This window comes from Ambystoma mexicanum, chromosome 4p (assembly GCF_040938575.1).
Source record: "Ambystoma mexicanum isolate Mex_15411 chromosome 4p, UKY_AmexF1_1, whole genome shotgun sequence".
In the NCBI taxonomy this organism is placed as follows: Eukaryota; Metazoa; Chordata; class Amphibia; order Caudata; family Ambystomatidae; genus Ambystoma; species Ambystoma mexicanum.
In genome coordinates this window covers 1,129,562,010-1,129,588,086 of record NC_090927.1, presented here as the reverse complement: position 1 = coordinate 1,129,588,086, position 26,077 = coordinate 1,129,562,010, and the positions used below count along the sequence as shown (strand labels likewise).

The window sequence follows — 26,077 nt, the reverse complement described above, 5'->3', positions numbered from 1 at the left end:
TGAGGACTAGCAGAATGGTAGTTGTCAGTCGGAACGCATAGAGAAAGAATTTGCACTTGACCATAAGTGTATCTCCCAGATCTCCCTCATCAAGGAAACTTTCTGGAGCAGAACAGCTCTAACCTCCTGTTTGCACACACTGGAAGTGAATATGGCTACTGGGGGACTTCCCCAAGGGCACAAATCTCCTTCAAAACTTGCTGTTGTGGCAGAGCTCCCATTTGTGAAACGCCAAAGTTTGTCTGCTCTGAGCATCCGCTTTGATGCTCTCTGGCTGGCACGATGGGCCACTGTCAGAGATACATCGCTCTTCAGACCCCAGATCCACACTCTAATTGATTCCTTGCACAAAGGCTACAACCCTACACCTCCTGTTTGTTGAGCTAGTGCATTCCCACTGCATTTTCCATTCGGACCAACACACATCTGCCTTGCACAAACGGGAGGAAGGCAACTAGGGTGAGTCTGACAGCCTGCAGCTCGGGCAAAATTATTTGGTCCCGAGCTTCTGTGAAGGTCAAAATTCCTCTCAGCATAAGATCCAATAGTTGGGCACATCAGCCTTTCAAGGAAGTGTCCGTGATTATGGTCAGTTGGGACCAAGGTTTTCAAAGCAATTACCCTTTCACCAGGTTGTGTCTCACGGCCCACCAAAGGAAATCTTGAGAAACCCTCTATGAGACGTGCAGTGAATGTGGCATATTGCCTTTGAAATGACAGCACTGGTACTGAAGTAACCACTGGAGCAGGTTTATAGTCATAAAATCGAATGCAAAAATGTTGAAAAAAAAGAAAATCGAAAAAATGTCAAAAAAAAAATTCAAATGTCTTTTTTAATACGTTTTATTATTCAAAATGGGGAGGGGGGTTACCCCCAACACCCCGTTTTTTAACCTTTTTTTTCCATGCGGAACCCCAAAAAAAATATAAATTAAAAAATAAAGAATTCGATATTTTTTTTTTACATTAAGTTTTCACATTTATTGCAATTCGACATTTTTTTCGATATTATGACATACCACCACTGGGGAGCATCTTCATGTTTAACCAAGCCTCAGGCACCAGCAGGATGCAGGAGGCCATGAGACCCAGTGAATGCAGAAAGACCGAGAACGGAACAAGTTTCGCAGACTTAAATGCATGGACTAATACATTACCTCTGCTTGGTGTCGTACGCGCCCCATGCCCAACATGTTGTTGGGGACAGTATATATGGAGCTGCTGCATCCCATGCCCTCAGTTCCTTTTTTCTGTGCACTCCATGTACTTCATGAACAACACGTACATTAGCAAAATTTCTCTGGGCCACGACGAAACCTGGTAAGGACTCAGGCTTTAAGCCCTGCTTGGATTTGTCTGTATAGCCTTGGTGAGGAAGAGGAACCACAAGACTGTGGGTCATGGCAGTCCATGTAACCTTAGGCATTGGGCCTCATTACGACCCAGGTGGTAAGTTACCGCCTGGGCCGTGACTTTACCACCATGGCGTAAACTACGTTTAAACCATGGTGGTTGGCGGATTTACCGCCCCATTCCGACCTTGGCGGGGCGGTAAGTCCCCAATCCCCATTTACCCTTTCCCATTCCCATTTTTGCCCCATAGGGCATAATGGGAGTGGGGAAGGCGTTAATTACGCCATCGTAAATTACGGTGGCGTAATTAACTCCATGGTCCCTTAGTGCCATGGATTTTAACACCTGGTAAAAGCAGGTGTTAAATCCGCCATGGCACTAAGGGACCTCGTACTCAGGCGGTAAGGGTCGGCGCTGTTTACGCTGCCGTAAACCCCTTACCGCCCTGGTCGTAATGAGGGCCATTGTGTCCAAAGCTACTTAAACAGGTGTATGGCGAGAGAGTTTTCCCACAAGAAAGGACAGCAAAGTGTGCAAACAGTGATACAATTACCATATTCAAGGTCACCCAAATATTACCCTTCCCATCTACGAGTTGGAGTGATGCAATAAAATGTGAAAGGTCTACTTGTTAACATATTGAATGCATATGGCTATATGAAGGCTGTGCTGCCAATTAAGTTGCTAAACTCTATAAATGTTTACTTGTTTTAAACCAAAAATAGATCATACTGTAGATTCCGCACAGGAAAAAAAAGCTAGATCCAACAACATTAGAAACATGAAAATGAATCACATATTCACTGTCAAAAAATATTCACCATGCACTGAACACACTTTTTATATCTTTCTGTATGGCTACTGAATCATATAGTTGCTACCTTACCTTCGGTCTGCAGTTTTTAACATCGCTTGCATTCTCTCTTCAATTGTTGCTTTTATTAGGAACTTATGAACAATCGTGGACCTAGAAGAGGTATAATTAAAATAGTCTGCGTTAGTACATCTGTCTTTCATGAGTCTTTATTTAACAACAATTGGGAGTAAAACACTGAATATGTAGTATAGTGTATGGGCAATCACAAATATAGATGTCACATTCAGAATTCCACAGAAAGGGTAAAAAATAAATGAATAAAAATGTAGCATGCAGACACAAAACAAAATAAAGATTAAAATCACTGGCCACCCAGGTTAATAATAATGGGACCAAAAAGTATTGTTCATAGATGAGACTGTTCAAAGGCTTAAGGAACAAAGGAGAAATGACTTACCATAATATTCTTTCTATGGATTCTTGTCCCGCTGATTCCTCATCATATTTCCATTCCAGCGTAAGCTGCTCCAAAAACCTTTCAACAAGGGGTGTAGTGCACCTCGACTCGGCCGTCGACTTATCTTGCTTCGATGCCGCTGTCTTCGAATCTGGATGGTCATCGTACATATATACCACGTCACTATGCCATTCCCCCCGCCCCCCTCCACGCTCAGCCACTGCAGAGGAAGATCAATGCAGGCTAAACAGCCACAACTCGTGAGAAAAAAGAAAAAACCTAAACAGGATTTTTCTTTGGGGAGTGGGGGGAGAATGGAACGGCAAAACAAATGTGGGACACATCATTAAAACAATGGTAGCACTCTAACAGAGAGTCTTCTTCTTTCTCTCCTTAGAGAAGGATGCCATAAACTGTAGGCACTTTCATGGCAGGGTTGGATGGGAGGGTGATAAGGAATTTACGGGAGAAGAATCCATAGAAAGAACATTACGTTAAGCAATTTCTCCTTCAATGGATTGCATTGCTCCTGCAGATTCCGCATCAGATAAGACATCCCAAGCAGTATTTATGATGGAGGTGGGAATGAAAGCCCCTATACAAGGAAACTTTGCAAAAACGCTCTCCCAAAGCGAGCGTCAACTCCAGGCAGTAGTGTTTGGTAAAGGTATGCAGGGAGGACCAAGCTGCCACCCGGCAGATGTCCCTCACCGGCACCCCCTTTGCAGAGCTGAAGTGGCAGCCACCCCCTTGTGGAGTGTGCCCTGATGCCTGCAGGCAACTATTTCCCTGCATTGAGGTAGCATTCCATATGCAGAGTGTGATCTACCTCGAGATGGTTTGTTTGGTGACTGCCAAACCCTTTCTCAACAGAGAAACCTACAAACAGCTGGTCCTGCTTCCCGACTTCTGCCGTCCTCACCACAAAATAAAGCTCAGAACCCCCTCATGGTCCAGCCTATGAAAGCGTTCCTCCTCCTTGGAGGGGTGCGGAGGTGGGTACAATGCTGGCAGCTTGATGGATTTGGACAGATGAAACTCTTGAGACCACTTTAGGTAAAAACCCTGGCCGCACCTTCAAAGAATCTTTTTCCCTAAAGAACCGGAGAAAAGATGACTTGCATGACAGGGCCTGCAACTCACTGACCCGTCTGCCTGATGTAAGTGCTACTAAAAGAACAGTCTTCAAAGTGAGCAGTCTAATGGAACAAGAGTTCAATGGCTCAAAGGGAGCAGCCATGAGATAGGCAAGAACCAAGTTAAGGTATCAGTCAGGAACAACAAAAGGAACAGGCGGAAACTTATTCACAAGGACCTTCAAAAATTGGGCCATAACCGGGATTGTAAAGAAAGATCCTTGATTCAGAGACTGTTTGAACATAGACAAAGCTACCAAGTATCGTTTGTCTGTGGTGACCTGAAGGCCCAGCAAGGCCAGAATTTTAGCAGTGGGGCTGGAGATAGGATCTACCTTGGGCTCTCTGCACCATGCCTTAAATCTTCTCCACCTGCACACATACAGCAATCTTGTTGATGATCTGCATGCAGCCAGTATCCCCTCCAAAACATCCTCCAAGAGGTCCAAGTCATCTTATCACATCCTCTCAAGAGCCACGCATGTAGGTTGAGGGATTCCGGTTTCGTGTGGAGAACCCGACCCCCGGCTGCCGGGGCACCCAGAGAGGTAGGCAGATGGCCAAGTCTAGAAGATCTGAGTACCAAGTTCTCCTCGCCCAATACGAGGTGATCAAGATCGGGGTTGCTCGGAATCTTCTCAACCTCTTGAGAACCCAAGCAAGCTTGGGAATATGAGGGAAAGCATGGTGGAGAGGGAAGGTTCAGTCCACCAGAAATGCTGTGGCAAACAGACCCACTGCTGGGGTGCCCCACCGAGAGAAGACCTCCTCCAGGACTTCTTGGTACACTTTTCCGACTCATGTGAGACTGTGCTCTGCCTTCTCAAAGCGTCCACCAATCCGTTCTCTATCCCTGCCAGATGCACTGCTGAGACGGAGATCCGATTCTATAGAAGCCAGATCCACAGTTGCATCGCCTCTCTGCAAAGGAGAGGGGAGCTCAGGCTACATGTTTTGTTCAGGTAGTGCATGGCCACCGTATTGTCTGTCAAAACTAGGATGTGCTTCCCTTTCAGAGAGGGCGCAAATGTTTCAGGGCCAACCTGATCACAGCTCCAGCCTGTTTATGTGCCACTGAGCTTCCATCGCTGACTAAAGGCTGCTCGCCTACAAGTCCACACAGTAAGCACCCCAATCTTTCAGTGACGCGTTTGTGACCAATTTGGCCTGGGGCAACAGAGGCCAGAAAGGTTCTCCCGCCAACATTTTCCTGTTGCTGGCCCACAAAGAGAGATTGTTGGCCTCCAACCTTTCAGAAAATCTCTCAAAGTGCCGAAATACTGGGCCCATTGACTCAGCAGGAGCCATTGCAGAGACCGCATCCACAATCAGGCCTCTGGCACTAGAACAATGCAGGAGGCTGTGAGACCTAAGAGGCGGAGAAAGGAAGCCACTGGCAAGGTGGTGTGTTTCTGTAACAGGTGACCCCTCTGTCTGACATTGGCGACTATCTCCTGAGGGGTGTGAGACACCCAAAGGTATTCTCCGAAGTAGACCTCGAGAATCCCTTATTCAGGTGGCCAGGGACTAGTTGACGTTCCCAGATCCCAATCCTGGGGGTGGACGAGCGAGGGAGGATCCCCCGAGTAGGGGAACCCAGGGTTATGCTCATGGGAATACCCCAGGTGAGATGTGGTATACCGTAGAAGAAGGAGAGGAGGACTAGGCCTCTGGGGCTTTTGTAAGCTGTATCGCATCTACCTCCCTTCCACCCAAAGAACCCCCCTTATCCAACAACCCCTCCAAATCTGATACAGCCCCTGGAAGCCCAAACCATGTTGCATTCGGAAACCACATCTCCCAGAATCCTTGTTTTCCTGTTTCCTACCCAAATACTCCCAACCATTCTTCTCCACGTCGCTCTGATTATTTCCGGAATTCCCAATCTGCTCTTATAAACCACTACCGTTCCCACTTATTCATCTCACCAACCCTACAAAACTTACCTTTCTGAGTTAACCAACCACTCCTTTCTTTATGACACTGTTTCCCCATCCTACCAAGTAGGATATCTAGAAAATCTACCCCCCTCCCTTTTCCAACACGAACACTTTCTTGCACTGTGATAAATAACGGACTAAACCTAAAACTGCTTACCTGACCTGTCCCAACCCACGGGCCAGACAGAGTCAGGCAATTAACAATAATCACACACACCTGATGGTCCTTTACCTTCCCTACAGGGATGAAAGGTGGAGCACGGGAGCACACTACGAGCAAGGCCGAACGCACAAGGGAACAGCTACACCGAGCCGGGAGTTCAAACAGAGGAGAAAGGCAGAGAGCCCTAGATGGACAACGATGGGGCAACTTGCCCTGGCCCTTTTCAACTCAGACCTGCGAAGCCTCCGAAAGGGAAATCATAAGACCAGGAGTTGCAGATGGCGTGCAGAGCAGCAAATGTCAACAGTGCACTCCCGCATTGATAGCATAGGCGGGGAGGCAAGCTGGCTACCGTGGTACTGTCCTTGACTCCAAAGACGAGAGAAGCCAACAGCTTCTGCACAGCCGGTTAGTCAAAAGCTTATGGCAAACCAAACTATGTTGAGCCCAAGGTTGCGAGTATAAACATTATGAACGCATGGAACTTGAGAAGAAAGAACATGTGTGTGTTTGATCTTTTGAGAAAAGCCCAGACAAGGGCCAGCTGCACAGTGGTCAGACGCCATAGAAGTGCTCATTTTAAAGACTCTCGCTGGCCCCCTTCGTTTTGTGTTGAAACTGCAAAGTCCAGAAAGCACTAGGAAAGGGCGGCGTGAGGCGTCAGAGTGGTATTACAAGGGTCACGTCAAATCCCTTGTACAATCAAAAGTCTCTGACCCATTGCCAGGAGAAAGCTAGGGGAAGGGAACCCCGCTTTCCGATAAGATTGTGAATTGTGGAATAAGACAGTCTGTACCCGACAGAGGGATGTCGAAAGAAACTAGGAGAAGGAACACCCTGCTTTCTGATGAAACTGTGCTAAAGATGAACTGTGTTAAAGATGGCTATGTGAACCCGATAGAGGGATGCCAAGGGGAAAGCTACTGAAAGTGAATCCCGCATGTGTCAACTCTCAAACGTCCTCCTTGTACCCTCTCTTCAGAGGCACACGAAGGGATGCCCGTTCTCCCCGATCCTGTTCGCACTGGCCATTGAGCCTATGGCGGACTTTGTCAGGGAGCGCCAGTCGCGCAAAGGGAAATGGGTACAGGGTACCCCCGAAATTATCTCACTTTATGGAGACGACGTACTACTGTTTGTCAGAGACCCGGACATCCACCTTGACCCTATTCTGCGTGACATCACCCGTATTGGTACATATTCTGGCTTCCCCATCAATTATACCAAATCCGAACTCTTCCCCCTCACGGGCTCCACGACTCAATCAGCCACGGAGTACTTGCTCCGTTGGTCCCCCGACGGGATTAAATACCTGGGAATTCAGGTGTCCCTGACCAAAGAAGCTCTTTTAAATAACAATTACCTGGCCGCAGCAGAATTGGCGGAGTCCAAGATAGCGCGCTGGCGTTCTCTCCCGTTGTCACTGGCGGGTAGATTATCACTGGTTAAAATGATTTTGCTCCCCAAACTGCTGTACACGTTTATGAATGTCCCCATATGGCCCGGCAAGAAGTACTTTGCAGACTTACATAAGCTGTGCGCTCAGTTCCTGTGGCATTCTGGTGCGGTGCGGAAAAAATGGGCTGCCATGACTCTTCCCTACGAGAAAGGCGGGTTTACTGCCCCTGACCTGATGCGGTACTGGATTGCTGCGCAGGCGCAGTTTGCCACCTACTGGTACCCTGGCCCCCCTCCCCTCCTCGCCTGCATGTCAAGCTAGAAACCCTAGCTGCCTCTGGCACCAATATAATGACCTTAATTCTACATCAACATTTTGAGCCAGACTCACCTATAGATCCAGTCCAAACCACCATATCGGCCTGGAGGCGGATATTTGCTGCAGGCGTTGAAGAACACCCATACTACAAGAGGCTCCCCGCTTGGCAGTTTCCTGGATTGGAACCCACAAACGACATGGCCTTGGCACGACACTGGCGGTCCCTGGGTTACCTACCCTTAACTGACTTCTACCCGGATGGGCTATTCATAACACCACAGACTTGGAAACCAAGTCACTCTGGTTCACCGATGGAACTGCTGCAATATTACAGGCTCCGCGCTGCATTCCGTGACATGTTGCCTGAGTTTCCCAACGAACCTCCCGACGCCCCTGGGATTTCATACATCGCCAACTCGGGTGGGGCCCGCGGGGTGGTACCATCACTGTACAAACTCCTTCTCACAACGACCACACCGCAGCTCTCTAGGGTGCGGGATGATTGGGCTTCCGAACTGGGGGTAGAACGTACGTACCAACTATCGGGGAGAATGTGCTCTCACACCAATAGGGTCTCCCTGAATTTTCGATACCGCACCATACAGTATAAACTGCTGAATAGGCTCTGCTACACCCCGCACAGACTCTCCAAGTTCGCCCGCTCCGACCCACGGATATGTCCTCGCTGTGGTGCGGAGGATGCGGGCCACTTACATATGTTCTAGGACTGCCAGCTGCTAACCCCATTCTGGGAGGAAAACCTGAAAACTTTATCAGAAATCTGCGATAATGTTATTGAGCCTGACCCATTGGGTGTACTATTTGGGGCTTGGGGGGATGAGGGAGCCAGAGGGGCTGCTAAATTCTTAAATGTGTGCTGTATAATTGCCAAAAAAATGTGTCTTACAAAACTGGAAGTGCTCTGCTCCTCCCACCTTCCAGAAATGGCTGAACTTATTGACCTGGTCTCGGAACTGCGGGGAGGAATAGATTACCACCCTCCCGGCATGATCCCGGCCTAAAAACATTTGGACTGCCTTTAATAGTTATCTTAATGGCCTGTACGCCGTCTCCTCGATGGATAACTCACGTAATTATTATTACTGTGTGCCTTGACACATGATGCTCTGCAGTGCTGCAATCTCCATGTTACGACTGTTCACTATTCATTTGTGCCACTGTACTCTGTTGAATATCCAGATTGTCTTTGCAAAGCTGCTCTGATGTGCGTATGTCTCATTTGCCTCTGCCAACAAAAATAAAATTAAAAAAAAAAAAGTGAATCCCGCATTAAAATAAAACAAAGGGAACTGTGAACTTGGCAAATGTGAACCCGGCTGAGTAATACACCCATGAACATTGTGTTGACAAGAGTGAACCCGGCCGACGGTTGTCTGCAGTGGGACATTTTAACAGAGACATTTGAATATGGCAAGCTGTATTTGAAAGGCCGTAGTGAACCCGACTGAGGGAGGCCCAGGTTGCAAGAAGGAACTGAGTCCGCCGGAGGGAGATCCAGGGGGCGAAGAGCAATTGCCCACGGTGCAAGAATACCGAAGGAACTTTTGTTCATTTGTTGTTTTAAACCAGCAAGCCTTCTAAGGCAAGAGACTTTGCAGAAAAGAGACTTAGCCCCTGAAGGTTCTGGTATTGTTGAACTGGAATTGTGGGCCTCATGCTGGAGAGGCCCAAAAGTGTGCAGTGCTCAGTAGCCCACCTTATCCTGTGCTAAAAACGTGGGGAAGGGAGACCCAGCCATACCATCCTGACTTATCATTTTGTGAACACATTCTTTCTGGTGAACATTATGCCACACTCTTTTTGTAACTTGGTATTAAGGATTGGCAATAGTTTCTTTTTTTTAGTATAGGCTCTTTTTATTTGACAAGATGCCACTAGGACTGCCTTATTATTATTTGATGGTCGTAGCTTGCTCAGATCTTAGATATAGGTTTAGATTAGTTGTTTATCTCACTCATTATAAAGTCCAATAAACATCTTGAACTGTGACCACTTGTGTCTGTCTTTACTGATGGCACAATGAGTTTGTTACAGGAGGAAAAGTCCCCCTCCCCACCCAAGTATCCACGACTGCTCTGATGAACTGGAGCCTTTGTGCTGGTGTGGACTTCTGCAAGGTCAGGGAAAGGCCAGCTTGTGGAGCAGAGAACAGGTGACCTTGAGATGGGAACAAACCTGCTCTGTTGAATTCCCTCAGATCAGCCAGTCATCCAGGTATGGGAACAAATGGATGCCGGATCTCCTGATGTGAGATGCGACTACTGCCATAAGCTTGGTGAAGACCATCATGGCGGAGGTCAACCCAAAGTGGAACACATTGAACTGGCAGTGCTTGTCCCCAATGAGGAATTTCAGGAATTTCCTGTGCTTCTGGTGGATCGGCACATAGAAATATGCATCCTGGAGATCTATCGACACTAGCCAATAATGCAATCTGAGAGCAGGGAGAATGTCTCTCAACATCACCATCTTGAACTTGTCCTTTCTCCTTTCTCAGGAACTTGTTCAAGGCCCTGAGGTCAAGATGAGATGGAGTCCTCCCACCTTTATTGGGTACCAGGAAGTACCAGCCCGATCCTCTCTGCTCAGGAGGTACCTCTTCAACGGCACCCTTCATAAGAAGGGCTTGCAGTTCTTCCTGGAGCTCCTGTTCTGGTTGTTGAGGAGGAGGGCATGGACTGTCCGGCGGCCTTCATAAGAAAGGCAGACAGTACCCCCACTGAACGAGCAGAAGTGCCCAGGCGTCGTCAGTAACCTCCCGCCACTGGGCCCAGTGCTCACCTCTCCTTCCTCCAACTGGTGAAACAGGGAGGGAGACATCAAAGTGGCTTCGAGTTCAGAGCCGCCCCAGCCTCCGTCTGCTGGCCTTTGGAGGCCCCCCCATCCCTTTCTGGAGCAGGGGAAATGCCTCTGCCCCTGCCTGGGCTGTGGGAGCGGAGTCTTCCTGCCGAAGGTGATGTAACACCTATAGCCTCTCCCTCTAGAGGGGGAAAAAAAGAGCAGGTTTTGCTGACTGTTGGACAGCTAGGCCTAGCGACTCGGTGGCTAGCTTAGAGATCTTTAACATTTCTAAGGACTCGTCAGCCTTTGGGCCAAACAGAATCTCGCTGTAAAAGGCGACGTCCAGTAGCTTGCTCTGGACATTAGGCGAGAATCCCAATGTATGTAGGTACGCGCCTGACTCCTCAAGACAGTCACTGACCCCATTGCACGACCCACGCAAAATGCGACGTCCAGGCCCATCTGCAGCAACTTCAGGGCCACCTCTTTGCCATCATCCACAATTCTCTCAAGCCCTCGCGCATTTCCCCCTCAGGAATGTACTGCACGGCTTCCAAGATACCCAGCCACAGGCCAAAAGAATACTTGGCAAATGCGCATGGTGCATTAAGTGCGTTAAGGCCATTCTGCCTGAAGAAAAAACATGTTTTGGCTAGGGCGCCAACCCCTTTTCCTTCCCTAGTGTGGCTGCCCTGGTGTTCACGGTGGCTGCCTGCACCACTAGCCTATCCGGGATAGTATGGGTGGAGCGATAAACAGGGTATTCCATTACCAGCCTGTACTTCTTTGTAAAGTCTGGATTTACCAGGGAGCAGTGCATGGTCTCTGCCACAAGGTGGCGATAGAGTCGGCAATAGCCACATTAAATTACATACCCCTCCATGTAGAGGGCTCCTGCAGCACTCTCTGTAGATGGTCCCTCCTCCAAAATATCAGTGAGCACATTGCCCGACAAAATACTTCAAACTAGGGCGTCTACCACACTGTGTACTGTGGCCCGATATATGCAGCGCATTGGTTAACAACAGCGCTAATGTCCACCTGACCACACTAAGCGCCTTGCCCGAAGACTTTGAAAGTGACGACGACGACGTTGTGGTAGGGGTTATCTTGTGGTCAGGCTCACCGGGAGCCACTGGAAGCACCTTAGCCTGCTGCTTCAAGATGCCACCTGTAACAGAAATAACGTGAACATCCGCTCCTTAAAAGCCTCCCACTCGGCTCTGTACGCCGAATTCGTGTCTGAAGGCACCTTTTCTTTTTGTGGGAGGAAGAGGAAGAAGAGTGCTCCGAGAATGAGAAGTCTTCTTGTTTTTTTCACGATGCCGCTCCTCCTTTTCAGGATTACAGCCCCCCCCATTTTGACTTCCGATGAAGTGGTGGTGGAGTGCGCAGGAGATTTCGATGGGGGTCAGCCTACCATGAGTTTTGCAGCCCTCTCCCACAGCGATTTCAGGTTAATATTTTTACAAGAACCAGAACCCTCAGTGTCGTGACCAGCACTGAGACACTACATTCAGACATTGTTTAGGAGCTTCAGTCACTGCACTTGAACCCAGACACTTAGGGAGTACACATTATGCAAACCCTCGTAGAATAGTCGACAAATGTCGGTCACAAAAAGGATCTTGTAAGAGAAAGTTCCTCGAGCAGTGTGCTGACCGCACAGAAAAAAGGAACCAAGGTATTGACGTGGTATATGCATGACTGCCGACGTCACGCCCGGAATCGACAACAGCGGCATCGAAGCAAGATGAGTTGACGGTCGAGTCGAGTTGCACTATTAAACCTGTCAAAAGGTCTTCCGAGCAGCTGACGCTGGAATGGATATCTATCTGAAGAGAAATTTGCGGAGAAATGCAATCCATTGAAAGGGGAGTTTGTTGGTTCTGTGATAGGGACATTGATATGAGCCTGTCAGAGAGGCTCAGGGATTTCTCTCCCAGGACAATGCCAAAGCAAGGCCTGCCCCAGAAGTAGTGTGACGGAGTAAATAAGACATCCCAAATTCCTGGATGCCCAGAATGTGGAGAGTTATGTATGCACATTGGTAAACAGTATGAAGATTACTCAGAAACGAGACCGCGCCAAATTAGTAGTTGAAAAACCAGTTGTTGGTTTTATTTAAACAATTTCCCTTGATAATGCTGGTACTGCCCTGGTGCATAAGGTTGCAAAAAAATGTTTCAGTTTTATTTTGCGTACAAATTTGAAGAGATCCACATGTATACATGTATACATTGAATCCAGTGGTTGGTGCGAACGAGAATCCTTTATTTAATAGATCAGTTTCAGTTTGTGTCAATATTTTCTGAGACATGTTAATAATGAGGTCCTTATCTACTTCTTTCTGTTGAATTCTTTCGTACTGGCTCTGGTGAACCTTCTGTTGGTGTTTTCTTGTGGTTCTTGATTTGTGGGGTCTTGAACCCCCCCCTCCTTACTCTCCTCCTTGCGTAGTATTGGTGGGTGTCGTACCCGTAGGTATCTTAAAACGGACCTGCTTGGGAGGCATGTTCCTATTGCCTTTTTTGTATTTTTTTATTTGATTCATATATCCCGAATAGTTGGTTTCTTTCACCGCTTCCTTGTTGCTTCCGTTGCTGGTGGAGGTTGTCTCACCTTCGGAGTCTGCATCAGAACTTGCTGAAGATGTGTTGGGTGTACTTGTTTTAGAACCCGATTTTGGGTATTGGTTGTATTGCGTTTGAAAGGTGTATACTCGATCTTCAGTGTAATCTCTTTCATCTCTATGAAGACTCTGAAGGTGAGACAAGGTGTGTATTTATTCTCTACATTTAAACAATTTATACAGAATTACCTATACTGTATTTCTTTCCCCACCGCATAAAAGGAAGAAAAGTGCTTAAACCAATCTGCTTCTGGTATCACTATGTCGGGACCACACTTGCATCCCCCCAACCCGCAATTACTATCTGTCAAAAATCTTAAGAATTGCCTGTGCTTACTTCCTCCCTTAAACTCTCCTATTTTGTCTCCTCATCTTCACTCTTCTTTTTGGTGTGAGTTTCTTATAAGCAAGAGCAGCATCCGTTATCTGCTTAATGACAGCCTTTGTCAAACCACACATTCCTATGCTGGTTAGCTTGCCTAATGTTTCTATTGAGGGTCACAAAAGGGTGCACTATTTCCACTGATGTTTCATAAAACAAATAGTGGGGTAAATTACAAACATTCAGATTCAAAAGCGGAGTTCAATCTATCATCTAATTTCATCACCACTTCCTTGATTGAAAGAAAAGTGTGGGGTACTAAATATAAAGCGATCTTGGTCACTTTCTACTCTGGGTATAATGCCAAATTGTTTTGATACCCACAAGCTATTTAAATATAGAAATATATAATCAATATGACTTTTACTCAAACCTGAACAAAAAGTAGGTCTTGCTGTTGTGACAACGGGTAATCAATGATAGCAGCCTCTGAATCCAGATTCATGAAGGCATTTTGGCAAATAATGCATTAGTAGAATTATGTGCCTTTTTTCTGTACAATACATAGGGTGCACCTCCATCATCCTCATTACTAATCCCATCCAAACAAGGTAATGTCTCAGGTTGGCAATTAAATCACCATCTAAAATACATAACCCAGCTTCATCTTCCCCTAAATTATCATTGATAGACTAGATTGTATTTGAAATGGCAGTCTACACACTCAGGTGAGTTTCATCTGTCGTTTATTGCTCAAGACGTATATCAAAGGGCCCCAACATTCGCATTTCACCTCGCCGCCCTCCTTCACTCGCCATCGTCTCTCATGCATTCTCTATAGCCCCCAGACATTCCAGTTCTACTTTAGAATGGATGTAAACACCACACATCTCCCCCTTAGCAATGAGCAACACAATCCTGGAATTTGTGTGGGCACAATTTTTACTCTACGGTCCTCACATGTCCCACTCTCATTCTTCATACCAGAACTTTTTCCACTGCTTTTCGTTTCACCTCTCAAACACACAGTAACTCTATCCAGTACCCACGCTCTCCCATCTTCTGTGCGGATTGCCCAATGCTTGACACACCCTTTGAGGTTCTGAACACTTCAACGGACCAAGACACGAAGCAGTCGGCAGTTGTATCCATACCCAATCTCTCACTTCTACTAACAACTCTACAGGGCATTTCCTTTCAACATAGTTGGGCTGATTCATTTTCTGTCTTTCCTGAATCCTCAACCTACATCCTTCCCAATCTATGGGCCTCATTACACGGTAGGCGGTGAGCCATGGCGCTATTAGCTATTAGCGCCATGGCTCATGCTGGTAAAATACCGGCACCGCCTTGGCGGAAAGGGGATTTACCGCCCCATCCCAAGGTTGGAGGGGCGGTAAATCCCCCTTCCGCCATTGCCCTTCCCATTTCTGCCCCATAGGGCTCTATGGGAATGGGGAAGGCGCTAATTACGGCACCGCAATTTTGCGGTGCCGTAATTAGCTCCGAGGTCCCTTAGCGGGTTGGTTTTTAACGCCTGCAAAAAGCAGGCGTTAAAGCTCAAACCCGCTAAGGGACCTCGTAGTAAGGCGGCAGGGATTTACCGGTACCGGTATTTTACCGGTACCGGTAAATCCCTACCGCCTACCGTGTAATGAGGCCCTATGTCAGCCTGCTTCGCCCTGCACAAACATGGCGGACACTGCTTTGTGCTGGGTTTCCTTGCCCTACTCATCTCAAAACGAGAAAGTCAAGTGAACTCTGGGCAAAAACTACATTTGTGTTGACCCTCTCCTGAATCACCTTGTTCCTATCTTGTCCATTCAACCATGCCCACCTAATACTGTCCTTTATGACTTTGTTAAAATGGTCGACAGTCCCATTTGTCTGGAGATGATAAATAAAGGTAAGCTTATCTGTAATCCCAAACTCCTACAGATACTTTTTGATTTTGGCTGCTCTGAATTGCACACCATTGTCTGTCATAATAACCGTAGTTATCCCTCTCTTTTAAAAATCTCCTCCTAAAATAGTATAACGCTATGGGTTGTGATATTTTGTGTAACCTTGACTTCCACTAGCTTTACCAATAATTTGATCAGCACAACACTGTAGTGAGCCTACACCTGGTTATACTCTGGACCCTCTAAATGAATTGCTACCTTTTCCCAAAGTAACCGTGGAGCGGACATTTCTGCTCTGGCCTTCAAACCCTTCTCGCTCACTTCATATTGAATATACTTATGCACAACTCTCTAAATTTGTAATTCGCACATCAGCCACCAATTATCGGTTCACACTTTGTTTTGTTTACATAATACCTTGATGACTCATTTGCCACATTCATTATTTTTATCCTGTCATTCAAAGGTGGAATCAACATGTCCCCTTCCTCACTACTATATTTCCAGTTACATGTATTTCATCACGAATGGGCCACCACCTCACAAGATCGTCCTTTCTAAAGTTTCCATCTTCACTCTTCTCGTATTAACCTCCTCTCTCGCTAGATACATTCTCATCTCATTGCAACATCCTCTTCCACCTCGGTCAACATATCATTACTAATATTCAACACACACTCCTCATTCTCCTCTATACCCTGTTCTTGTGGACTTTTTACTGCCAATCGAGAGAGACAGCCCGCAGGTGTATGCTTCTTTCCTTGAAGATATTCCACCGTGGACATATATTCTTGTAATGCAATAACCCATCTCTGAATTCTAGCAGAAATATTCTCTAAACCTTTCTTTGCCAGAATGGCCTTCAAAGGTTTATGATCTGTCTGCACTATGAACGTCGTTCTCCCAAAGAAAGGTCCTGTATTTTTGAATTTCCCATTTTATCGCCAACAGTTCATTTTCAATTGTCGAGCAGTTCTGCACCTTTAAACACTCTGCAGCCAAATGCTATCACATGCTCCACTTCACCATCCACCTGTTTCAATACTGCACCTAGGCTATGCTTACTTGCTTCACTGTGGACACAATTGTATCAATACCCAGTTTGAAATTTCTCAGTGAAGGTGTGCAGTTTAATTCCTCTTTCAGCCTTTCACATTGTTCTTGCATGCCTCATTCTATTCAAATTTCGTTTTACCTTCGAGTAGCAGTCTCATGTTAATTGTTTTATCTGCAAATTTGGTTAGGAATTTAGAATATTATTCTACCATGCCTATAAACGAGCGCAACTGACCGTTATTGCTTGGTTCAGACATGCCTTGCATCGTATTCACCAAATCCTTTCTCGATTCAATGCGACTGAGATATTGGGCCCAAATTATTCGATAATTTCTTCATTGAATCTGATTTTGTCCTTGCTTAACGTATGACCCTTCTAAACAAGTACTCTAAGAACTTCCCTTAACCTTTGATCGTGTTCCTTTTTATTTTACCCAAATATTAGGATGTCATCTTGGAAGCATACTGCTCTCGTTTGATCCTTAAACAGTTCATGCATTATCCTCTGACGGTTTAATGGTTTAAACAGACCCTCTGACGTAATAAAAGCTGTAGGTCCTTTCAACTTTGGGTGGAATTTTATTTAATGGTAAGCTGACCGTAGATCACGTGTTGAAAAACTTGAGCATCTCCCATCGTAGCTAACACTTCGGATATGTTTGGCAATGGATGATGGTCTGGGATGATGCGCTTGTTTAGAGCCGGTAGGTCAATACATAGTGTAACTTGCACATTGCTTTATCCACTAACAGCAATTCGGAAGCTTCAATACATTCTATAATTCCTTTGTTTTCCATTTTCTCTAACTCCACTTTCCCTTAATCTCTGATTGACAAGTGGACATAACTCACTTTCTGAACAACAGGTATGGCATTCGCTTGTATTCTTATATGGTGAACAAAACCTTTGAGAAACCCTACTTCATCCATGAATATTCTGACTCCTCCTTCATCCTGGCAACTCCGGATCACTTCTTCCGCAGTTGGATTTAGCTTTATCTCCAACTTTTTTGTGAGCAACCAATTCGGCAAAGCAGACGCTCCTTTACTTGTAATGTATATCTTCCCCATTTCCCCTTCCTCAAAATTTGAGCTCAGCTGGAAACCATCCCAGAAGGTCAATCTTCGCACTGCCATCCGCCACTGGTTTAATGTCAACTTCATGGAGGTCTTGTGCTGTAAGCATGTGAGCAAGTGTAGTTTTGGCAGTAGTGTATAGTTGGCACCAGAGTCTATCATCATGGGTACAGGTATTTCATTGATCCATACTGTACCTTTAAGTTCTACCAAATCCTCGTCTTCATCCAGAATCAGGAAGACAACCTCCTCATCCTCTTCACTCACTCCATCTACTACGTTGATGTTTTGGGTCCTGTATCATTTGGGGAGATGTCCTCTTCTCCTACTTTTGCCGCCCATTATGTTCATCGTTGGGCAAACCGAGTTGCTGACTATGTGGCCCATGGCATCCCACCTATAACATCTGCAATGTTCAGTGTTTCTTTTATGGTAGCCCGGTCTCATAACATGGTACGGCAACTTCGTTGCAGCTCTGCCCTTGTTTCCTGTAGTTGCATTTATCGCAACCACTTCACTCATTCCTCAGGTGCACTCTGGCACTGATATGTCGTTGCATTTCCTTTCAAAAGCTTTGACGTATTTGTTACAGTGTTCCACTTCTTTTGCAACTCAGAGCACTTTCAATTCTGGATCCCATTTGGACCACAGCTGTTCTCGTATTTCTCCATCATTGCACTGTAACATAAACTGGTCCTTCAACCTTTCCTCAGTTTAGGGACCGGAAATTGCATGTAAGCCCCTCAGAGCTGTTATGAACTGTTTGACTGTTTCACCTTCTTGTCATGTGTATTTACCAAACTAGCATCTCTCCAATATCACACTTATCTTTGCCTTACTCCACTTTGGCAATACACTTCTCATATTCATTCAGCTATAGTTTCCCCTCTGCGCAAAATTCCGGCAGATCATCTAACGTGTCTTCACCAGCAGTTGGACAGGCAATGCATTAAAAGATGTTTTCTTTCTATGCTGTAGTTAATCCCACATACAGCATAAACATTGTGCTTGAAAGATTGTTTCCACATCTTCCATGGTATGGGTGGTTCACTAGGTGAAGACAGAAAGGAAATGTGCAGCGATATGTTTTGCAGCATGTTACCTCCTCCACTACTATCGCTTCTGTCTAGCAGAGCACATATTTTTATAAATACTTTTAAATAATATCTTTGCATGCCATGAGTATATGACCTTCCTTATTTTTTTCTCGCATCAGTCCGACATGATGTAGTTGACTGGCTTCCACACAGCGTCTTCTGGTTGTCCTGGCAACTAATGAAATACGCGTGCACATGTACTACAGCCCTTTGCTCTAACAAGAGGCACAAGCGTGGCCGCGCTCCTGCTTGCTGTGTCACTCGTGCTGAAATCGCCTGCTTCCCTTCCTTCTTTAACGATATTTTTCATACCTTTTTGTCGATTTTGCCATCAGAGTTCATATCATTCTCCACACCTTCACGCCACTGCAGCTTCCATGCTCCGTGATTTCGGACTGACCGTGGACCGCAGGGCAATGACTATCGAAAGCAGGCCTCTGCCATCAACTCGTTGCCATGTAAAATGACGATCTACACACTCAGGTGAATTCATTTGCCATTTATTGCTCAAGATGTATAACTGTATCAAAGGGCCCCACTGTCCGCACTTTGTCTCACCGCTCTCCTTATACCGCCATATCTTTCATGCATTCTCTCTGCCGCCCGATATTCCAGTTCTACTTTAGAAAGAAAGTAAAGACCACGGTATTCATCACAGAGGAAACTGAATTTGGATCCTGCCTTCCGTAAATATTATCAATATCCACACTTTAATATCTAGAATTGCCTTGTTTTCATCACCCTTTTTTGTTTTTACAATGTGCAAATATACTGATAGCTATATTGGCAATCCCCCAATCGGACATCTTTGTGCGTTTCTTCTTTCTGGATTACTAGAGTTTAAATACCCTTGAAAAATAATAAGATCATTGATAGCCCATGTTTCCTGAAAACAAATAATTATTACGGTCCACATAAAAACAGCCCATACCATATCATACAAATGTATTTGCTAAATCCGCATTCAATGTTCCAGGCATGACAATTAAATCATACTCTTCACTAGGAAGTTCTTCAGTTGGGGACCCTCCCACCAGTCCAAAATAATCGGGTACCCTACTTTGCCCTTTACCATAGGTAAGTGTCCTATTTCACTAGCACTTGGGCAAATCACAGCAACATCTACTGTCCTTCAAAAAAAAAAAAAAATCTGTCAGCTGAAACAAAAACAACCACACACACAATTTGCCAGAGAGATGGAACAGAAGTCGACTGAAAGGAAACCTTCAAGTAGTGACTCACGCGATAGAGTTACTCAAAGAATATAATTTCCAGAATTATGCAGAGCAGGTGTTCATGTGTCTTTTCTTATATCTCTAATAAAGGAAAGAAACTCCCTCTTATGTCTGAATTCAATGCAATACTGTTGGTTAAAAACTCTCAATTCAAATGGGGTTTGAACAGTTTGGGGCACCTAGCAGGCAGAATAATCATGCTTTCTCTTCAAGGTTAATAAAGCTTGATAAAGACCATGCACTAGCAACTACTTCCTTTCTTTGTATTTTTGCCAACAAATGCTTGGGCTCTACCTATGGAACCGGGATAGGATTTCTATCAGAGAGCATCTAGCTCACTTAGGGCCTAATTCACAGAAGTGTTTTTTAATGGCAAAACGCCATTTGTAAACGCCCTGTGAATAAGGGCCTTAATATATTTTGGAGTCTCCTAGACCATCTTTTTCTTTGAGGCTCTCTCTCATAAAATCATTACATTTACTGTGTTATGCAATTAGCCGTGAGTGCAAACCAGTTGAGAGATGCCTACTACTCCGGATGGTTTGACAGAATGTTCCAAGAGCAATCCTAGACACGTGTTTCTAACTTGGTGGGAATAATCACTGATGTTTGGCAGAGGTGCAGCATCTCTCTATGCACATTTATGGTCACCCTTCACCTCTTTGCTTATACCAATACATGTTGAAATGGCATTCAAAAGGAGGTATGGATGAGGTGCAGCACCCTTCCATGCACACTTATGGTCAATGGTCACTTTGCTCATTTCACAGATGCATTTGGGGATAGAATCCGAAGGTGAGGAGCAAGCACTATGGATTCAATGACTACGTAGTTTAGATTAATGTAGCAATGTATGGAGTTTATTTTCCTGAATAACGAGGCAGGCTGTTGGCTGTGAAGTACTTTATATAGTTGCTTCAGGTGTTTCCAGTGTTCTCTCTCCAAGTACTCGGATGATCAGCAATAGGTCGGAGAGATATACAAATATATCCACATTTGACTTGTTCCAATTCAAAGTAGGGGGGTGCTCATCAAAGTTAGTATTTTGACCGACTAAAACAAGTCATCTGATTTATTATTATGAAATGATGAGAAGCACTATGCAGCAACTGATACCCCTGGGTCCGAAGCACATTATAAATAATAAACAAACAAACTACTAGTAGTAGTAGTCTTACTAGCTATCTTTTTCATTAACAAAATTTTGCCAAAAAAAGAACTCTATTCTGATTTCAATTAAAATCCGCTGGAATGTGTACATTGTGTGCATACATTTTCAATTAAGAATACATTTGCAAACATGGGTAATTTTACATCTTACTTGGTTTGACCAATGCGGTGCACTCTTCCAATAGCCTGCAGCTCATGTGCTGGATTCAAAATGGGTTCCACCAGCAGAACATGAGTGGCTTCGATTATATTAAGCCCATTGGAGCCAGTATGCAAAGGAAGCAGCAAAATGTTGATGCTCGGATCATATTTGAATGCCGATAGATTTTCCTGAAAAATAATAAAGTACAATAAATTGTCTCAACATTTGGAGGATGCTGTTTCATTTCAGACTACAATTGGTACTTATCAAAGTAAAACTGATACATTTAGTCCACATGCTCCTTAAACTAGAAGACCTATGCAATCTGCCAAATCTTTTGGCCGGAGCTGTTCCTTGCAGCATCCGCAACGGCTGCACATCAAACAACTCTTCAGTTTCGAAGTCCTACTCCTAGTACAAATAAGCTGTGCAAATGAAAATAGCTTTAGCGTGTGTAGGGTTTCATTGCATTTTAACATGTATAGGCACAAATGCAGTAAATAATGTGGCTCTACATACCTAGTAATTACAAACATTAGTAGTAGACATACAAAGACTTCTGTGCACTGCAGTGTATAGAAATTTTTATGACGTCTATTAATAATGGCACTTGCGCACATACCTGGAAAACTTAAAGTAAGTATGCCACCTGTGGGGTGCATCTAAAGGCCCCAAACAGAAGTTCCTTTCACATGAATGGCAGGCATTTTAAACACTTAACAAAAACAGCCTGGCCTTTGTTTTTCAAGCAAAATTAAGGAGCAATGCGGAAAGGGGCCTACCTGTCATTACCAATGGACAAGCAGTAATTTAATTTACAAAAGAAGGAGGAGGAATCAAAGATCCCTGTCACATGGAAAACAGGATTTTTAAATATTGAAAACAATAGCGGCCTGAACATGTGTGCGCAAATAAAAACGGTTTAAAAGTAAAAGTGAAAATAAATATCACTTTGCACAGGTAATTGTCAGGAAACCAAAACATGATGTGTGGTGTGAAAAAAAAGAGCAATGTATATTACGTTTCACTCACAAAACTCCATTGACATTTGAAGAGCCACTATGTCTTCATGGAAAATGTCAACCCAAGGCAGACCGTTTTTGCCTGTGGGCAAAACTTCACAAAGGAAAACTCCCACTCTCAGCCTGGATGTCACATCTCCCATCTAATGACCAAAAGCAATAAAATGTCCTGCTAAAGGCATCGAAATTCAGTGTTCTCCAGACCTGCAGGCTCTAAAAGCATGGACTTCAAGAAAAATCAACCTTGGGGCACACACTTCAAAGAGCAAGCATTCAACACAAAGGAAACTGATGAATGCACAGGCTGACCCAGGGAAAACAAATGGCTGGAAGGCAGGAGGCAGGACCATTTGTTCCACATGAAGATCCACAATTCATTTAAAAGGACTATTATCATTTAGGCCTTTTTCTCAGCAACCATAATGTGGATTGATTACATTTTTGTACAATTTTTATGTAATTTCCAGGCAATTTTGCAGATATTAAATGCATGTACCTATGTCTCTGGGAACAGTGATGGCCAGTTAAACTAGGTTTCTGGCTGATCTGAACATGTTCCAAATGTGAGAGTTGGTGAGCGGGTGGAAATTGAAATTGGGGATATGCTTCATAACTTACATCTTCATAACTGTTGTGCTTTTTATGGAAACAGCAGAAAGGTGCCACATGACCGTGCTACATGATACAGATATGGTTGTCGTTTTATCTAATTCCACACGATTAGCGGAAACAGAGAATATGTTTAGTCTGGCAGTTGCTAGTAAAATTATGAAGTTGTGATACATAGATAGTTTTTGCCAAAAAGTTGAAAGGAGAACAAAGGATGACAAATGGGAATGGCTATATGTTGCTCGAAACCCCTAAACCAATCCTGACTTGGAGGCTGGGTTTGAGAGGAGAAAAGAGGTAACGGTCCAATCCTAGTGGCAGGGATTATTGCAGGGTACTTCCCCAAGATTGTAAAATTGGTGGTGTCATCGCTACACTAGGACAGAGAGAGAGAGAGAGAGAAAGAGAGAGAGAGAGAGAGAGAGAGAGAGAGAGAGAGTAGAGGGGAAGAGAGAGAGAGTAGAGGAGAAGAGAGAGAGAGGGAGAGGGGGGGAGAGAGAGAGAGAGAGAGAGAGAGGGAGAGAGAGAGAGAGAGAGAGAGAGAGAGAGAGAGAGAGAGGAAAAAAAAGGGAGTAAGACAGGAACAGAAAGACAAGAGACAGCCCATCAGGAAGGCTGCTGAAACTTACCATCTGACAGCTGTAAGGAGACACCAGAGGAGATTGCGGAGTGCGCACTTGGGTGGTGCTGTCTATTTGTAGGAAGGCCTCAAAGCTGACTGGGTCCTATTGTGGAGAGCGGGTGGCCATCTTTGAAAGTGGAGTGACCAGACCCCTGCCCTTGTCCTGAGATGCAAATGGTTTTCCTGAACCTTAAACAGAGGCTTGCTATGTAAGTAGAACTGAGCCCTGGGAAACCAAAAGGTGGGGGAGTCTGCTTGCCACAAACCCCTTCCCTTTATACTGGGTTAGGGGCAAAAGTGTGTTGATCCTTAGCCTATGTAACCAAAGAACAAGTTACTCTCTTACCTGGTAACGTTCTTTCGATGGGATGGTCCGACGACGTATTCCATATCTATGATAGTAATCACCACAGCTGTGCTGCTTCGGAAAATCCTTCGGCGTCCTGCGTCGATGACATCGATACGCCGCCCTCAAGGACCTCCTCCGACGGCCGACGTCACTGGATGTTATAAGAAGGACACACAACGCCCATAGCCTCAGTTGTAGTTTTTTCCCAGAACGTGTGCCACCAGTCTTCTGCCAGTCTGACACACAAAGCCTTGTGGAAACGTAAGCTGCAATCGCATAACAAATTCTGTACCGGGGAAGGGAGGGAGCGATATGGAACACGTCGTCGGACCATCCCATCGAAAGAACGTTACCAGGTAAGAGAGTAACTTGTTCTTCGAGGGGATTGGGTCCTCCGACTTATTCCATATCTATGACAGACTCCCAAAGCAGTACCAATGCAAGGAGGTGGGAAAAACTGAAATTTAGAATGCCCAATCAAATCGCAGGATAAAGGACCGCCTTGCCAAAGGCCAGATCCTGCCCCCGGACGGATGGAATCGAAGGAATAGTGACGTACAAAAGTATGTACCGAAGCTCAGGTGGCTGCATCACAGATGTTACGAATAGGAACACCCCTCTGCAGGGCAGTAGAGGTAGCCATACCCCATGTAGAATGGGCCCTTAAGCCGACCGGTGGGTCCTTACCCGCCAAGCGGTAACACTCCGAGATAGCCAAAATAATCCAGCGAGACAAAGTCCGTTTCGTCACAGCTTGTCCCAAACGCTTTCCAGCGTAACCAATGAAGAGCTGATCGTCCACTCTGACACGGGACATGCGTGAAATATAAAAGCTTAACGCTCTCCTAGGATCAAGCCTATGGAGCCTCTCCTCTTCCTTACCAGGATGTGGAGGAGGATAAAATGCCGGAAGAACAACCTTCTGGCCTAAATGAAATTCCGACACCACCTTCGGAAGAAAAGAAGGACAAACTCTAAGGACAACCCTGTCCTTATGAAAAACAGTGAAGGCTGGCTTAACTGAAAGTGCCTGTAACTCACTCACTCTGTGAGCGGAAGTGACCGCACCTAAAAATACAGTTTTAAGAGTTAACAGTCTCAAAGGGCATGAATGCAAAGGCTCAAACGGAGCATCCATCAGAAACTTGAGAACAAGGTTCAAATCCCAACCGGGCACCTGGAAAGGCGACGGAGGGAACACATTAGTGAGCCCTTTCAGAAACTGAGAAATTAAAGGAATTTTAAAATAGGAACACTCTTCAGACAAGCGCTTAAATATGGATAGCGCCGCCAGGTAACCTTTAATGGTACCCACTTGAAGGCCCCTGTGGGCCAAAGAAAGCAAAAAAGACAGAACCATGGGAATTTCACATGCAAAAGGATCCACATTCTTAACCCTGCACCAGTCGCAGAACTTTCTCCAACGGCAACGTTACTGGGACTTTGTCGCAGGCCATCTGGCCGAAAGCAACACCTCCATCACGTCTTCAGGGAGGTCCCAATCTTTATACCTCAACCTTTCAGAAACCAAGCGTGAAGGTTGAAGGACCTGACCTCTGGATGGAGAACCTGACCCCCCTCCCGTGAGAGCAGATCGTCGCGGTAGGGAAGACGACGTGGAGGGCAGATGGACAAGTCGAGAAGGTACGGGTACCACGTCCTCCGGGCCCACGCCGGAGCAATGAGATCATCCGGGAACCGAACCTCCGTAACCTCTGCAGTACTTGCGGGATGACGCGGACATGAGGAAAAGCGTACAGCAGTGGGAATGACCACTCCACCACGAACGCGTCTCCTAAGGTTCCGTTTGGAGGAAATACCCACGAGCAGAACCTCTCGCACTTCCGGTTGACACTGGAGGCAAAGAGATCCACCTGAGGGGTCCCCCAAAGGGCGAAGATCTCCAGGAGAATCTCCTGAGCCAACTCCCACTCGTGAGAGATCGCGCTCTGCCTGCTCAGAGCATCCGCCGTCTTGTTTTCGTCTCCTGCCAGATGAACTGCCGAGATCGAAACTTCCTGCTGGATTGCCCAGAACCAGAGCTGCATCGCCTCCCTGCACAGAGGAAGTGACCCTGCCCCCCAATCCCTTTTTGTTAAGGTAGTGCATGGCCAACGTTTTGTCCGTCAGGATCAGGACATTCTTTCCTTGCACAGTCGGTAGAAAAGCCTTCAGGGCTAGCCTGACGGCCCTCAGCTCCAACAGATTGATATGGAGTCTGGACTCCGACGGAGACCAACGACCGCTGACTGTCAACTCGTTGGCATGAGCTCCCCATCCCATGAGGGATGCGTCCGTCACGATCGTCACCTCCGGCCAGGGCAGCCAAAATGGAGCCCCCCTCATCAGATTGCCTTCGTCGGCCCACCTTAGAAGGTCCTGGGCGACCGAAGACGGCACCTGAACAGGGTCCGACATTCTGCCGGAGGACTGAGACCACTGGAGCTTGAGTGCCC

General features: G+C 45.8%; 1 protein-coding gene across 1 annotated transcript in view; it reads right to left on the bottom strand.

Moving 5' to 3' along the window:
- The window catches only part of SHPRH (SNF2 histone linker PHD RING helicase), a 1,474,452-nt gene that overhangs the window by 59,453 nt on the left and 1,388,922 nt on the right, over nucleotides 1–26,077 (bottom strand). Inside the window, exons 28-29 of the mRNA XM_069606718.1 lie at nucleotides 21,029–21,207; nucleotides 2,240–2,320 (exon numbers count right to left, since the gene is read on the bottom strand). Of these exons, the coding sequence (XP_069462819.1) occupies nucleotides 2,240–2,320; nucleotides 21,029–21,207 (260 nt within the window). The remainder of the gene's footprint in view (nucleotides 1–2,239; nucleotides 2,321–21,028; nucleotides 21,208–26,077) is intronic.